Source organism: Fusarium verticillioides, chromosome 7 (genome assembly GCF_000149555.1).
Source record: "Fusarium verticillioides 7600 chromosome 7, whole genome shotgun sequence".
Lineage (NCBI taxonomy): Eukaryota > Fungi > Ascomycota > Sordariomycetes > Hypocreales > Nectriaceae > Fusarium > Fusarium verticillioides.
Genome location: NC_031681.1, coordinates 2,683,116 through 2,698,692, shown reverse-complemented (window position 1 = coordinate 2,698,692; position 15,577 = coordinate 2,683,116). Strand labels below are relative to the sequence as shown.

The following is a 15,577-nucleotide window of genomic DNA, read 5'->3' as shown; positions in this document are numbered from 1 at the left end:
AACGCGCCTCTACATACCCTATAGGCTTCACACATGTTGCCTAATGTTTATAGGGAGTTGCGAAGTCAATAAACCGCTGCTCCTGTTGCGAAGCTATCTAACAGACAAGAAACGGACTCTTAAGCGAGACTTTAACTGTTAAGAGTAACTAGGTTCTCTCTGCCAGAATAAGCTCTTAGCTACAAGCCTTAACTACAAATAACACTTCTAGCCTATAACTTAGACATTAATACTACAATAATTAACTAATAGCTATAGCATAAAGCTAATATAATATAAACTTAAATAATAACTCTTTAGCTAGCCTTAAAGGTATATAAAGGTACCTTTAATCCTTTAGTTAAAAAAGGTTAGCTTAATATTATATATACTTTAGATTTTTAAAATAGTAGCTTTAATAAAACTAATCTTTTATTAATATTAACCTTACTAAATACTAGATATTAATAATTATATTAATAAAGCTATAATTATACCTTAAGTTATATTTATATATAAAAGGATCTTATAAAGTAATAATAGCTTTATAGACCTTAAAAATTACTATAAAACTACTATAAAATATATCTTTATATAAGATTTCTATTAATTAAGTAATAACTTCTTTATTTAGCTAGCTCTCTTTAACTATAAGACTATTATTTATATAGTAGCTTATAGTAGATCCCCTATTAGGGTTATTTAAGTTACTTAGTAAGAGAAAAAGGCACTATTTAGGCTATTAAAATTAAAAGATAAGGTAACTTAAGAAATAGCTATATAGTTAATCTAGTAAAATTAAGCTTAAATTATATCTATATTTAATATATAGATAGTAGTTTACTTATAGGATATTTTAGGTATAGCGTATAGCTATTAGAATTATTAAGAAATACTAATATATAAGAAAAGCTTAACAGAAAGTTTTATAATAATATATATATCAGTGCTACTAGGGACAAAGGTTGGAAGAAGGTTCGGGGCAATCGAAAGGTGGTGGGTTAAGAGTAACAATCTTGTGTACTTCTGTAAATATAAACTCCTTCTAAAGTGCTAATTAAACCCTGCTATCTCGATACCACTTTAACACTGGGCTACCGTTAGACTACTTAGACTACCAGATACCAACACAATATGTGTCAACACGTCGCTTTTAGCGTAGAGAGCTTGTGAGGGATACAATCCTCGAGACTGCGAAACCGGAGATGATAGCAGCGTTTATCGTAACAGCAGCAAGCATATCACGGCCTGAATAATGCAATCTTAAAGCAGCTTGTTGTGATGATGTGGATGGCTGTGAACTAGACTACGAGGCATGGTGCTTTTTATCATGGAGTTATACAAGTCTTTTCATCATTTAGAATAGAGATCCTAAGCTTTCTTACCACCGCTTGAATTCAATGTTGCATTATTCGTCGTAGACAACCTGAATGATGCAGTCTCAAAACAGCTTGTTGTGATAATGTGGATGACCTAATATTCAGAAGTGATCACTGGTGCTGACCCAAGAGTATGAAAGTATTTCTACGAGTTTGCGGCACTTTAGGATAAACTTGGTGTGCTCTTTGACAAGTTTACTCTCGTCCGTAGTACACAGTCAATGCCCCAAGAATCGATTCCTAAGATGAGATGCCAACCTCGCGCTCAATCTCCTCCTTACTGGGACACCACTTATCCTGCAACTGCTTATCTGTCGACTTCTCAATGACACTCTTCTCCCACCACTCACCCCAACTCGTCAAGAAGATCCGATCACGATCCTCAGGGAAGTCACTTCGCGTCATAGCCGCAAGGACACTTTGTGCACCTGTCACATAGTCAGTTATCGTCCCAACATAATGGTACACGACTTACCCTCAGGGATCGACTTTGCGTCAGCCATATCAGCTTTGATGCCCATACGATTCGCGAGACCTGTACCAGGGATGAGACCTGGTGAAACAGCGACCACGTCGTTGTTATCGGCAAGTTGGCGACGCCACCACTGTGCGCCCAGAAGGCCGGTGAATTTGGTGTTGCAGTATGTCGTGCTGGCGGAGGCACCAGATCCGGCTTTGAGTTCTGTGTCGAGTACGCCTGTGCGAGGTCAGAACATGAGACTGAGCGTGGATGTTGTGACTTACTGGGATCAGAGACTCGTCGAATTGCGCCGGACGAAACGAACACGATCCTCGACTTGGACTCGACCAGCTTTTCCCTCAAGAGATGTACGAGATAATGCTGCGCTACAAAGCATCAGTATCTCACATCGCACTCAACTCATCGAAAGAACTCACAGAGATGATTCACAACATGGGATTCACACCACTTCGACCCATGTGGTCCCGGCCCCTCAGCAGCAACACCTCCCAATCCAGCATTGAGTAACAAGTAATCAATCTTCTCTCTACCAATCTTATCAAGCGTCTGCTCCGCAAAAGACTTGACACCCTTCAAATCATTCAACTCCAGCGGAAGAACAGTGACTCCATGAGATTCACGGTCAAACTTGAGCTCATCGTAAGCTTTCTGTGCATTCTTGGTGTTGCGTGCGCCGAGGATGACTCTGTATGGTTGACTCTGGCTGAGGAGCTGCTTGATTGCTTCGAAGCCCTGTATATGTTAGTGTTTGTTACACAGTGCTGGGGCTTGAGGGCTTACGATTCCGGATGAAACGCCGGTTGCTACGATTGTTTTTGCGAGGGAAGACATTTTGGCGTGTGAATTGAGAATGAGTTGGTTGAATTGGTTGTGAGTATTGGGTGCTTACGGGTTGTTCTTGGGCGAGGTTTTGGCGGGGTTGTCGGATTTATAGGTGACGTAAACACTGTTGACTTCACTTCAACCTTGGCTGAGGGAGGAAATAACACTCGGGACCTTGAGCCTAACTACCTAGTAAAAGGATTTAGGTAACTTAGGATAAGTTTAGGATAAATTTAGGATGGGTTTAGGGTGAGTTTAGGATACCTTTTATATTTATTACCTTAAACTTAGGTCTTGTATTGTCTTGCTTCTAAAGCTTGGTCAGATTGTGTAAGCGGACAAGACAATGAACAGGGTTTCAAGCAAAATGTGGTCTTAAATCTGATGTAATCAAGGTATAATTATTAATTGTCTATTCAACTTTTCAACTTTTCATCTCTAGGGCGCGTCCGTTGTGTGTTCATACGGTAATACTTTTGGAATTGGCCCAAGGCCTAAACTGTAAAACTATCAGCTTCATCTCATCACATCACATCACATCGCATCACAATCACAATATCACTTACTACGTTTTCTTCCACCCAGCAATGGTACTCCTCGGAATCTGAAAGTGATTCTCCGCATCCGTCGTAGAAGGCGGTACCATTTCTCCCCTCCGATCAACACGAGTATGAAGCATCCACGTAATAACCTCCTCCTTCTTCCGCTTCGAATAACTAGCCTCCTTTCGCACAATCGGTGTAGTCCGTAGCATTTTACGTTCTGACAACGGCTTTGGCTTCGGTCCTCTCTTCTTCTTGGGCGGAGGTCCCATGTCATATGTTACTTGGCCTCTGGAGGAAGATTTGGGTGCTGGAGTAGATGCTACGGAAGATGGTGCGGGTGTTGAGGCGACGGATGAGGGAGCTGGGGTAGCTGACGGTGCTGGCGTTGGAGCAGCGGATTGAGGTCCTGGGGTTGGCGTTGGTGTAAAGAGAGGAGATTGCTGGGGTGTCATGATACGAGTTCCTTGGGGTGTGAAAAGGGGGCTTTGAGGGGGTGCAAGCCCCGGTTGATGAGCATAGTGAGGGTGTGCCATGTATGGGGATGGCGGTATCTGAGGATGAGGACTCTGTGCCATTTGCGGATGAGGCGATTGTGACATGTGAGGGTGAGGACTATGTGGCATTTGATACGGAGACTGAGGTATCTGATGAGGCGACTGAGCCATATAAGGTGAATGCGGAACCTGATGAGGATGAGGATATCCCATATGAGGATGCTGAGCCATGTGCGGAGTTGGCGGCATCTGGTGAGGAGACTGTGGCATCTGGTGATAAGGAGACTGCGGCATCTGAGGATACGGAGGCTGAGCAGCCCGAGGAGACTGCTGCTGCTGCACCATCCGAGCATGTTGAACCTGAGCCGGAGCTAGAGGTCGTCCACCCGTTCGAGGAGACTGAGAAACTCGCGGTTGTAAAGTCCGGGGCGATTGGGGAGGTCGAGTTGCTTTTGAAGCTTCTGTAGTGGCTTGCTCAGTCTTGTTGGAAACTTTACGCCCTTGGGGGGGTTGAGCAGTTGACTTGGCCGTTGCAGACTCAACAGCCCCTGAATGAGTCACCTCGGAGGCCTCGTCATCCTCAATGGACTCAACGGCCGTATCATTCTTGTCTGAGGAAGCCATCGTAAGACCTTTTCGATATAAGTTGACTTAGTAAACAGAAGTCGAAGAGATGACGAGCTCCACTGATCTGATGAGAAACTCAACGATTTCGGGCAAGTTAGCGTCGCGCTAAATTCAGGGATCATAAATTAGTCAACTCTGTACCTGACTGTCGGCAAAGTAATGCCTATGCTCAAGGTATCTTTGCTCAGACTATTTTGCTACAAGAATGCTGCCGAAGGATCTACCAATCAAGTTTTTGCTTGGGCCTCGTTTTGGGCGGGGGTGCCCAGTTTTCTGCTGTCCCAACTTTTCAGCTTCACACTTGTATACCTGACGTAGTGCATACACGTCTTGTTGGACTACAATGATTATGATTGGAGATGGGCTTAAGGTGGAGAGTAACTTTTAAAGAGTTTGTATAAGATGGCCGAGTTCAAGTTTTGGCTTGTGTAATGTGTCAACTCCCATTTAATTCAATTGTTGCCTGATCGGAAGAATCCTCGTGTTATCTTACCCTGTAGATTTATACCCGTCGAAATCTGCTGTTAGGCAATCAGTAACGCAACTCAACCTTCACATCATAAGCGAGTATCCATACGTCAATCAGGCCGCTCGTACAGCCTTCTATTTTTGTCTATGTAGTCAGCTTAACTACAGCATAAATAGCACCTTTAAACGTTCTTGGTTCTCAACTCCTCCGGCAACGTAGCAACCTTCTCATGGAAGAGCTTCTCAGCATCAGCCCACACCCGCGAAGTTTTGCGATCCTTGAGTGTAAGCAGAGACTCCTTGAGACCCTCACTAAAGGCCTCACTAGCCTCGCGGGGAAGCATGGAGGGAAGGTGGTCGATGCTGATGACGGAAAGGGGGAGGTTGTTCTGGTCGTCCTTGATCTCGACGGGGACGGTGGGGTCCTCGAAGGTGGTGTTGATGGAGTAGATGGGGATGGGGTTGTGGGGGTTTGTGGTATCACAAGAAACGTCGATGACTACAGCGAGGTTGCGACCCTTCTTGGCGAGGAGTTCTTGGTTGATGAAAGGGGGGATGGGCTTGGAGAGGTAGATGGCGTTAAGGAAGACATCAGCCTTCGCAATTTCCTCGTAAGGTCCTGAAGAGGTTAGTTCCATCATCGAAGGCACACACATAAGCACATATATAACTAACCATCACGGTCCTTGGTTTCGTTCAAGTCCCAACGGGTGATGTTCTCATCAGGCATGCCGGCCTTGAGGAAAAGGTCCACAGCACCCTTGCCACATCGTCCAAGAGCACCAAGGACGAGAGCAGTGGGCTTGCGTCCGAGAGCCTTCTCAGCCTTGGCGAGATCCTCGCGAATCTGGTTGACGAGCTCATCTTCGTTCAGGTAATATCCGCGGCCATCGGTGAATGTCTCGACAGACGGAAGCTTAGATGACGGGTCCTGCAGCTGGTGGGAAAGTGTCTTTATTCCAAGCGCAGCCCCGGCGAAGCCTGCGTGGAAACCAAACCTGAAGAGTTGTCAGCAAGTGAGATAGAGACGATCTGAAGTTTACTCCGTTGCGAAGTCCAGTTGTTGAAGCACCCGCAAAACCCGCGCGAACCCAACTCAACACTGGCCAAGCCTCGTAACGGACTGCATGAACCCAATTTGGAAGGCCGTAGCAAACCTCGCTTGAGGTGCGGCATGGATAATGCTTTAGTCTTGACAGCAGGAACCTAGAGTGAAGCCGCGTGAACCATGAGATTTGGAAGATGAACGGTGTAAGAGCTCATTTGCAGAGCTCATACCACCTCGACCAAACACTAGCAAAGCCCTTTGCGAGCCTCAGGCTCAGATCGAGGTATCCAGAAGATGCTGCTTAGCCACTCGTGCTTGAAGACTGCATCATAAAACTCAAGCTCCGAGCTCCACCTGGGGGTCGTGCATGCCCAGCTCCTTTTGGGTCGTCAAAGCCAGGATCACAATAACGACACTCCTCGGAAGGTGAACTTCTGACCTAGTCATAAGAACCTGGCCGTTGAGCCCGGAGGCTCCAAGGTGTTGGTTGTGAGGTGTGGGCGCAAACCCGCCCTGTCTTCAACCATCGAGACCTTCCAAAAAAGGAAATAATCGCCGCATCTCAAGCTTCATATTGGAGAAAAACTTACGCAGAAACACGTCGGCCTTCAGCGTCATGCAAAAACTCCAAGTCATACAGAGTAGACCCGCCGCGAGACCAACGACCGAGAACCTTCTCCCAGCCTCCCTGGTTCTGTGTCGATTTCGTTAGCTAAGACTTCATCCGAGTCGTCTAATAAACAAGTTATTACTTTGTAGCAGTGTGCAAATGTCTAAGTCGAGTCAGTAACAGGAGCGCCCTAGTGCCAGAGATTCGACATACGATGTGATCATTCTTCAGAGGGAAATCCTCCTCGGGAATCTCCTTCAATCCGAGTATGATTGTCCCAGGCTCAGCGTTGGGCCAGACACCCGTGTCGACAAGACGAGCACCAGCAGCTTCATATTCAGAGTCCTCAAAGATACGCCTAAATTTGGGATCGGTGGATGACCGCTCGACGGAGATGGGGTATCCAGCATCGACGAGTGTCTTGATAACCGCGGGGGAGAAAGATCGGTGCTCGAGAGGCTTCTCCTCGGCGCGAAGAAGGATGTGAGGATATTCAGACATGATTGTGACGGTTCTGAGGCTGTAAATTCAGAAGTTTCGAAAATAATTAGCTGGTGGCGATCGAATTGGAAAAGTTGAGCGGAGAAGAGTGTAGCGGGTGAAAAGGCTCAGTGAGGATCCAATTGACGGGCATGAAAACATAAAAGAGAGGAAACGCACAGTAAGACGCGATTGAGTTATAAAAAATGATCGAAATAGGAAGGAAATCGCGTACCTGGTGTGTCGGATGTTTTTTCTTTTTATCTGAGTCACAAAAAAGAGTCAAGGTGTGAGTGTTAGAATGGTCTGCTCCTGAATCGGCCTGAGATTGCGACAAGGCGAAAAATGGCCCCGCTCCCGCAGCCGAACAACCCCGCGGTGGGGACTTTGATCGCTATTTTGGGTTTAGCGAGGGGATTTGAAGCTGTTTTGACGATTGCATCATTAATTCAGGTCCTAGCTCTGAAGCTTGAGTGCAAATGGAACTGCCGTGGATTCGATGTGGAAGTATTTCACGAGAAGATCGCGGTAGAACCTTAGCATCAAGCGGCTACAGTCTGTGCAAGGTCTTCAATTACATTGCTTGGATTGTACTTGGTTATGAGGTTGGCTGGCACCGATCTGAGATTGGTGACAATAAAGGACTGATGTTATGTTACCTTCAACCCTCAACTCTGGCAAAGCTAAGGTCAGGTCAATCCAGCGTCGACTGACATTTCCATATCGTTCGGGGGCAATTGCTTGATTCGAGCCATGATAACAGAAATTAAGTGTTCATAATCTGATCATTATGCATTCGGTGACTCGGAATATTGTGAGTCATCAAGATACCTTACCATTTGATTCACTTTACGGCCCCGTGCAGGTCAATAAGAGCACCAAAAACTACCAATTGTCCAGCACGCCTCCCTTCAGCTCCCTCCCATCATCATTATTCCCCTTAGTCCAATTAAGCCCTACCAAGCTTGACCGAAAATGATCCATCTCGCTCCTGTGCCTGGCCCACTTCCCAGCCAAGCAACCATCGATCGCCGGAAATGATGCGCTCATACAACAGATCGGATCGCGTTCCTTGGACGACCGCATCCGATCAGTCCAACCTTGTTCAGCTGAGACCATGCACGCACTTAAACGTCAGAGTCAATTTACTTCAATTAGGTTCGAATCGATCACCGTAAGCTGCTTGCGACGCATTGTTTGTACCCTTTTTTTCTATGACGCTACGATTAAGAGATGGCTGGAATGACGACACGGCTGAGACCAAAAGCAATAATAATGGTTACAAAACCTGGGTGATGGTTCAAAAAGAACCTGCAATTAACATCAATTGATCGCAATTACTCAATTCTCTCGATATTACACGTATCCCAATCCAATCCGTAAACAAAACTGCAATCATGAAGGGCAACGATGAAGTTATCCAAGAGTTCAACGAGGTCGTCAACATGACGGCCTCAGAGCTCGAGAAGTGGCTCAAGTCAGATGATTCCAACAGTGCTGGCTGGCCAAAGGAGGATGAGAATGGAGAGACTGTCGGACATGACAGTGGTCGCAAGATTGTTGAGATCTTGAAGGAGAACCCCAAGAAAGAACCTGAGAAGTACACCGATGAGCAAGTTGAGCACATGCGCAAGGTTGTTTCCTACTGGTAGGTTTCACAGGTTGACTTCGACTGATATCGGACGATCTGCTAGTCAATTGCGTGCTAACAGTATTTAGCAAGCGACATCTTGCTCAGGAGGCCAAGGCCAACAACGACAAGTCCCCCGAGGAGGTCAAGAAGACCAAGTCTTACGCGTCACTCAAGAACTGGGGTCACGATTTCCTCAAGGCCCAGGGCAAGGAGAACGGTAGTGAGAAGAAGGAAGAGAAAGAGGAAAAGGGAGAGGAAAAGCAAGAAGAGAACGACGACGCTGAGGAAGCCGAGGACGAAGAAGGTGATGGCGATGATAAGCAAACCGGCGAGAAGCGACGGGCCACTCGAAGCCAGACTGGTTCAAACAAGAAGCGCGAGACTCGCAAGGGAGAGTCTACAAAGTCCAATGATGAAGAGGAAGAGGAAGAGGATGAAGACGAAGAAGATGGTGAAAAGAAGCAGTCCAATGGCCAGTCCAAGAAGTCCAACGGATCCTCAAAGAAGGAGGAAGAGGCTGAAGAGGAACAAGATGATGATGAGGGTGGTGATGACTCTGGCGCAAAGAAAGGACCTAAGAAGGGTGAGACTGTGAGCTGGAACTGGGGACAAGGACAGCCCGAGGGCAAAGTCTTGGATGTCAAGGCTGAAGAGTGAGTTCCTCGATTGTTAATGAGATCGGTTACTAACATTGAGTGCAGTACGACAATTACAACGAAGAACGGTAATGAGGTCTCCAGGAAGGGTGATGAAGAGGATCCTGCTGTTGTATTGGATACGGGCAAGAACAAGGCTATCAAGAAGGCTCATGAGTTGAACTAGACGGTTTACGCGGGTTTTCATTGAGTGGTAATAAAGAGGGAATTTTTGTATTTACTGGATCTTCACATTACATGTAATATCATGCTTGCAACCAATACCGACCCCATTCTCACTCATCTAAGCGTGAGTCATTAAAAGTCATCTCAAGACACCGCGAGAATCTACACTGCCATCACCAAATGACACTTGGGAATTGACAAAAATCGCAAAAAAGAAAGCACATCTCAATCATGAATATGTAATTTATAGGAACAGCCCGATGCGGGGGTCGAACCCGCAACCTTGAGATTGTGAACTCTTAAGAGTCTCACGCTCTACCGATTGAGCTAACCGGGCGTGCTTCGCCGGGTGATCAAGCCCGTGTGTTGAGGTCGGTATCCAGAAAGTAGTATTATATTGATGCGCTGGAATCACATTGTTATTAAGTGGTGAGATCTTGGTGTCCTGTTGTTGATTCCATGAGGTTGTGGATGGAATGAGATTTTGTATGAGCCTGGAACATGTCGGCTCCGTAAGTCGACCAGTAGAATATTGTGTTGCTTGTCTTTCAGCAAAAGACAATCCGTAGACTGAGACAAATATAACTCACTTTTGTTGGTATCCCTTGAACTCGAGGATTGGAAAGGCCAGATTGGGAAAGCTTTATGTAAAGTGAAAAGAGGAGAAAATGCCTCTTTGAGTATTTTCAAGGGCATATCTGTAGAATATCAGCACAGGTCTTGTTTTGATGTAATGCTGTGTAAACAAACAAACAGGAGTCGCCTTCATATAGGTAGGATAAATCTGACGTCGATGAAGCTCCATCGTCACAAGCCAAAGACCATGACAGCGCTTAGAACAGTGGAGTGGGTCATGATACCAACAATAAACCCATGATGCCTTAATGAAAAATGATGCGAATATGTAGGTAAATCTACCACAAGTGTAGGGGACTCTTTGATAAGTTTATCTTAGCACTCTATATCAAGGTCTGATATTTTCTTGCTCCCTGAGGCCAGCTGTTTGTATGCACCTCTTGTCGAGGTCTCTCTCAGGCTTGTTGTGCAACAAACAGCGGGTAAGCTAACTGGAGTTAGTGGATGTCAGCGCAATGTGGGGTCCGCGCCGCCTGTTTCATGAGGAGCTGCTTGCTGCAAGCGGGCGCAGCATTTCCTCGAGTTAAGCTTTCTTGGAATCTTATCGTCAACACTCACTCTGTTACTTGCTTCCATTCTCTTCCCCTCTTTCATTGCATTACTTGAACAACGGCCTCATTTAGCGTTTCCTTTCTCTAAAGTGTCATTAAAATATCCATCTTCAGCCTGTAAACTGCCTTTCATTTCTATTGTTCTATTCGATCTTCATTTTTCGCGATTGCGCGGCATGTGTCTTGACCTCCAATCGCAACCGTCATGATCAGTCGCCCTCCATCATGTAGCTGCGCCGACTCGAGATCATAATGCTCAAGACTAACAAACAGCAGGATTGAACCTTCTATTCGCGTCCGTCGGGCTATTCATGCCAATGATGCGACTCTCCTCCGCCGAATTCTCAAGACGCATCCCAATCTTCTCCTGAACCCCGATTCTTCACCATCCGGCCTTTCCAATTCGAACATGCACCTAGCAGCCTCTCTAGGACACCGCGAAGTCTGCGAAGTACTACTACAGCTCGGCCACGAAGATCCAGTCCCTGCACTCAACGAGACCCATCAAACAGCACTGATGCTCGCCTCAGCCGGTGGCCATACCGAGGTTGTGCAACTCCTCTGCGAACACGACAAAACATGTATTCTACGCCGCGACATTCGAGGTCGCGATGCCGTGATGGAAGCTAGTCTTGGTGGACACGACACTATTGTTCAAATCCTCCTTACCTTTGTCCCAGGGGGACCTTACGATGCAGTCCGCCGAGCGGACGTGGAGGGAAATACGGCATTGCATTTTGCGAGCGGGAACGGAAACTTGTTGGTTTTGCGAACGCTGCTGGCGGCGGGCGCGGATATACATAAGCGCAACATTTGGAACTGGACACCGGCTGCTTACAGCGCTACTGTTCAGGCCGAGGTATATTTGAAGGGTCTGGTGAATGAGGTTGGGAAGAGACAGCAGCAACAACAGAAGAGAGGGATTGAGTCTGCTAAGAAGGGAGGAGGAGTTCGTGTCGTTGAGGCTACTAGCGACGAAGATTAAATGAGGCAAAACTTATTCAAATCATTGCTGCTTCCACTATCGGCGGTACACTCGTAGAGGGATTCATTCCAGCCATTATAGGACATACGAAATGGTCAAGAACATATTGCCCGAGTGTAGGGCTTAGGTGAGGCAAGAAAGCTCTGGACCTTAATCCTAAATGCTATAAATATTTAGACAAATTATCCTACTAAAGCTTTGGCATATCTGTTACTTTGTTTATTTTAGCATCCTATATTCAAGTTCGGTGTCTCGTTGCTCCCCAATGAGGGCGCCACAGAGTCAGTTGCTAATCTCGACCATTAACTGGCTTTGTTACCCACAGTGACTTGCCATGCCAAGTAAATAAGTAGGTAAGTAGTCAGAGGATGGATATGAGCTACTCATACAATCATTTCCTATCGCAAAATCTAGTCTCTTATTCTTCAAGACTCCCGCAGGCTAGAGAAATCATGCTATTGGTATAATTTGTAAGACCTGACCGTCTTCTGTCCACGGGGGCTTGCGAAGGGTTAACGGCAATACCGCCTATATCAAGATCGAGCAGACGATAGATAAGCGTTCTGGAAACCTAGGTAGCCAAAGTAAGTCTAGCAAGAAGAAACAAGGCAAGTGAGGTCGCTCTCGGCCTGGAGCAAGACAGGAGTCAAACAATAAGACAAGAAATAAGTGGAACATAACGATCACAACAGTCTTTTTACTACGTCTTCCCCGACGTGCTAAACCAAAGGCTAGACCAATTTAGGAGAGTCTTTCGACTGCAGATGTTGTTTGGGTTGTCATCGAGACCCTTTCCATCAGTTACTGTACGACTTGCCTCCCATTCTCCCTTGTGGTCGTCGCATAGGCCAGTTTTGGCCCAACGAAAGAGACTTCTCTTGTCGAATGATAGAAAAACGAGACCCAACAGCTCAAATGGCGGCACTGCTCTTGCAAAAAGACATCGCCTTTGTGTTTGACATAGGTACTAGCAACATACTCCAAGAAGCAAAATGAAGTAGGCCTCTCACACACAAGATAATGATATCAATAACACAATAGTTTTAGTAAGTTTTTGCCTGGCTCCATGAGATTACAACGGCCTCGCTCTTCCAGATTCAATGTGTAAATTTCATCTACTGCGAGAGATGACAGGTGTGATAAAGTTCTGGTTCTTTCTAGTCTACTAACACAATAGAAGCGGCCTCACGGTCTCCTGATGCGAAGCTTGTGAACTTCTGTTCGGTCACCTCACTTCTCTTTAATGGCGTATACATTTCCTGGGATACTCCTTGGTAAAGACCAACACTGACTTGGCTTCAGGGGCTCGTGAGAAAGATTGATAACTTCAGGTTGCTAAGCTCACTTTGTGGATGGAAACGGAATTTTAGCCAGTGAAAGAAAATGGTTCTTATTAAAATAATAAAAATAAAATGGATAGCTGAGGCTTTGGTTTTGGTTTTTATGGGCTAATCCCTGCCGAAGTACTAAGAAAGACAAAAGAGTGAAATGCCTGTGTCCATCCATCCACCAATCCGAGATATTCCAACAATGTATCGCCATTAATCATTCTCAAATCGATTCACCAATAACCTAATAACGCCAAGTAGGTGTAGGTGAATTAGAGTCCCGAGGGAGGGTGTTAGGACCCCGAGGAGGCGTATTGGGGCCCCGTGAAGGCGGAACAGGACCCCGAGTAGGCGAAGCAGGACCCCCAGCGGTCGGGGGCTGCTTTGGTAGAGGATTGGCGTGAAGGATGAACTTCTCTTTGTTCTTGTTAGTCACAATCCTTGTGGATTGGATCGGGCGTTTCTCCGTGGCGACCTTCTCAAAGTTGAACACATTCATAAGATTCCCGAGGTTGTTCATCGATTCTGCGATCTTTGCAACCGTAAATTGGACCTTCATCTTTGGGTGAAGCTTTCCAGGGACATGATTTGCAGCTGCTCCGTCCAAGTCCGTAAGCAGCTCTTCATCTGGGCCGTCATACTCCTTATACTTCACTTTCTTTGAAGGAGCATCATTGTACACGACGTAGACTGCTCCAGGCTGGCCTTTGTTGCTGAGTTGAACAACAACGGCAAATCCGTTTAGCCACCAGGGACCTTCGTTGATCTTTGGCATGTTCTTTGGATTTGCGTCAAAGTATTTTCCCCCATAGACGTAGAGAGTCCCGATCTGAGCGAATACAAGATAGCCATCCTTATCAGAAGCTTTATTGGGATTCTCTTTGGTGGGGGAAAATTTGATGGGGGAAAAAGTGGTAGCAGTAGAAGCGCGTTCGCGTAGATAGGCGGTTTCACCAATAGAGGTTGACTCAGAGCTGGAGTTGAACAGGTTGCTAAGTGTTGAAGCAGGTGCGAGACCAGATGAAGAACGAGTCTTGGACTCAAGCTTCATGGCGAGAATGTAGTCGCCAACGACATCTGGACCAGGCACTACGAGATCGGGTCGAAGATAGTCAGCCTTGGGCTTGAACGCGTAATAGGTTGAGACACCTCCATACTTGGACCGACCGATAGGGACCCAAGGCATGTCATTGAAGGCGATAGTCTTCAAAAGTTCGCTAGTCGCTTGGTTGTCCGTGAAGTTGGTCGCCATGACTTGAGCAATAAACTCCTTGGGGCCCGGCTTGTACATCAGCCGCTGAGCATGGCGGTCCAACCACTCGTCAGCCCAGACATCAAAAGCCTGTTGATCCTTTTTGTCGGGGAAAAACTTGGCCACCAACTTGTCGAAGGCGTTCCAAGCAGCACCTGGTGCTGAGCATTCGCAGATGGCCGCCGTATTAGCGTCGTACCAGTACATGAATTTCCACTGCAACGGAGTCCAGGTCTTCTGGATCTCCTGGTCGGTTTTGGGTCGCGGCATTCTTGTGGTTTGGTGCTGGAAGACGTGAAAGAGTAAGACAGGAGTTGACGAGTCTGATATCTGGGAAAAGAAGTTTAGCGCAAGTCAAGGGAAGGAGAGGACAGGGCTGCTATTTTATACCTCGAGCGAGTTGAGATTGCGGCAGTAGAGTTTGGAAAAATGAGGCTCAGGAACTCAAAGGCAATAGTGCAGATAAGGAGCACGCGAAGTTTAATGGTGTGCTGTAGGAAAAGTCTCAGTAAGAGTCAAAGTGTCGGTGATTCACAGGTACAGTGAAAGGTTATAGAGAGATAGGAGTGCAAGATTTCACAGAGCAGAGTTGATGTAGTTGACGTAAGCGCCACAGTGAATCATTCGAATGTGAATAGTTACACAACTCTTTGGTTGTCACACTGAGGGACCACACGTGATAGAAAATTAAGCCACACAACCAGTGACTCACCGCAGTTTGTTTAACGCTGTAAAAGCTTAAGGCCAATTACTTACACGTATAAGCGAACCCGATAAAAACTCTGCGTTTGGTGCAACAATACATATGGATGGGATGCTTCTATACCCGCTGGATGCACGCTGTTTTAACATATTGTGGAGTAAACAGGGCAAAGAAATGAAATCTAGCCCCAGCTTCCGTGTATATCTCCGATGCGGACCGTCTTCATTTAGCATATGTGTCATGCTGCCTGATGCAGTGTGTTACAGAACGTGGGAATGTCTATTCCGAAGGGTTTGTGGAACACGTTTAACGAAGATATCGCTTCAGCCATTAAGCATACTGAAAAGATTAGACACTTTTGCGAGAATGAATCATTACACAAGGTTGAACAAAGGCGGATAGCTCGCTTGGTTAGGGCAAGCAATCATTAAGGTAGGTATCATCAAGATGAAACCGACAGTGTGACAAATCGGTGCGGTGTTTAGTGCGTGGGATAATGCGAAGATCATGAGTTCTTCTGCCCACAACTATCACTATCGATGTCGAAAACCCTAGTTGTATGGAACCTGGGCGGGATTGGTTAAACAATTGATGAGAGAGACCAGTATCCGACAGAGTTCAAGTGGACACCGACATGGAAGGTTTAGTAGCACATAATACGACAGGATATGATTGGGTACGTGGTTATGTCCAAACCCTCAACTCAAACACTGCAATACAACAAATCGTCAACAT

General features: G+C 46.2%; 6 protein-coding genes and 1 non-coding gene across 13 annotated transcripts; 2 read left to right on the top strand and 5 right to left on the bottom strand.

Annotated features, from left to right (window-relative positions):
• Positions 1-1,383: 1,383 nt before the first annotated feature.
• Positions 1,384-2,760, bottom strand: FVEG_11607 (hypothetical protein). Its single transcript, XM_018900930.1, has 5 exons — positions 2,620-2,760; positions 2,256-2,571; positions 2,103-2,204; positions 1,834-2,055; positions 1,384-1,786 (listed from the first exon to the last, which is right to left on the bottom strand). Exons 1-5 carry the CDS (start codon positions 2,668-2,670, stop codon positions 1,599-1,601), a joined length of 879 nt encoding a protein of 292 aa, XP_018759310.1. The 5' UTR covers positions 2,671-2,760; the 3' UTR covers positions 1,384-1,598.
• A 281-nt stretch (positions 2,761-3,041) lies between these two features.
• Positions 3,042-4,499, bottom strand: FVEG_17060 (hypothetical protein). The gene is made up of 3 exons (XM_018906328.1): positions 4,469-4,499; positions 3,228-4,402; positions 3,042-3,160 (listed from the first exon to the last, which is right to left on the bottom strand). Exons 2-3 carry the CDS (start codon positions 4,322-4,324, stop codon positions 3,100-3,102), a joined length of 1,158 nt encoding a protein of 385 aa, XP_018759309.1. The 5' UTR covers positions 4,325-4,402; positions 4,469-4,499; the 3' UTR covers positions 3,042-3,099.
• Positions 4,500-4,502: 3 nt separating this feature from the next.
• Positions 4,503-7,299, bottom strand: FVEG_11605 (saccharopine dehydrogenase (NAD+, L-lysine forming)). 6 transcript variants are annotated; one of them, XM_018900926.1, is made up of 7 exons: positions 6,667-7,299; positions 6,596-6,616; positions 6,434-6,537; positions 5,471-5,793; positions 4,905-5,414; positions 4,821-4,848; positions 4,503-4,750 (listed from the first exon to the last, which is right to left on the bottom strand). In XM_018900926.1, exons 1-5 carry the CDS (start codon positions 6,952-6,954, stop codon positions 4,978-4,980), a joined length of 1,173 nt encoding a protein of 390 aa, XP_018759305.1. In that variant the 5' UTR covers positions 6,955-7,299; the 3' UTR covers positions 4,503-4,750; positions 4,821-4,848; positions 4,905-4,977. The 6 variants fall into 6 exon arrangements, with proteins under 6 accessions (XP_018759305.1, XP_018759307.1, XP_018759308.1 ...); XM_018900928.1 differs by having other exon boundaries at positions 4,503-4,848; positions 6,667-6,973; positions 7,169-7,299; XM_018900929.1 differs by having other exon boundaries at positions 4,503-4,848; positions 6,667-6,973; positions 7,114-7,225.
• A 181-nt stretch (positions 7,300-7,480) lies between these two features.
• On the top strand, positions 7,481-9,531 carry FVEG_11604 (hypothetical protein). Its single transcript, XM_018900923.1, has 3 exons — positions 7,481-8,581; positions 8,653-9,219; positions 9,268-9,531. Exons 1-3 carry the CDS (start codon positions 8,331-8,333, stop codon positions 9,386-9,388), a joined length of 939 nt encoding a protein of 312 aa, XP_018759302.1. The 5' UTR covers positions 7,481-8,330; the 3' UTR covers positions 9,389-9,531.
• Positions 9,532-9,641: 110 nt separating this feature from the next.
• Positions 9,642-9,724, bottom strand: FVEG_17059. Its single transcript has one exon. It is a non-coding gene; the product is annotated as a tRNA-Lys (tRNA).
• Positions 9,725-10,551: 827 nt separating this feature from the next.
• Positions 10,552-11,750, top strand: FVEG_11603 (hypothetical protein). Of its 2 annotated transcripts, none has more exons than XM_018900922.1 (2): positions 10,552-10,691; positions 10,851-11,750. In XM_018900922.1, exon 2 carries the CDS (start codon positions 10,984-10,986, stop codon positions 11,557-11,559), a length of 576 nt encoding a protein of 191 aa, XP_018759301.1. In that variant the 5' UTR covers positions 10,552-10,691; positions 10,851-10,983; the 3' UTR covers positions 11,560-11,750. The 2 variants fall into 2 exon arrangements, with proteins under 2 accessions (XP_018759301.1, XP_018759300.1); XM_018900921.1 differs by having other exon boundaries at positions 10,552-10,801.
• A 1,193-nt stretch (positions 11,751-12,943) lies between these two features.
• Positions 12,944-14,731, bottom strand: FVEG_11602 (hypothetical protein). Its single transcript, XM_018900920.1, has 2 exons — positions 14,530-14,731; positions 12,944-14,469 (listed from the first exon to the last, which is right to left on the bottom strand). The coding sequence occupies exon 2, from the start codon at positions 14,407-14,409 to the stop codon at positions 13,132-13,134; it is 1,278 nt and encodes a 425-aa protein (XP_018759299.1). The 5' UTR covers positions 14,410-14,469; positions 14,530-14,731; the 3' UTR covers positions 12,944-13,131.
• Between the last annotated feature and the right edge of the window lie 846 nt (positions 14,732-15,577).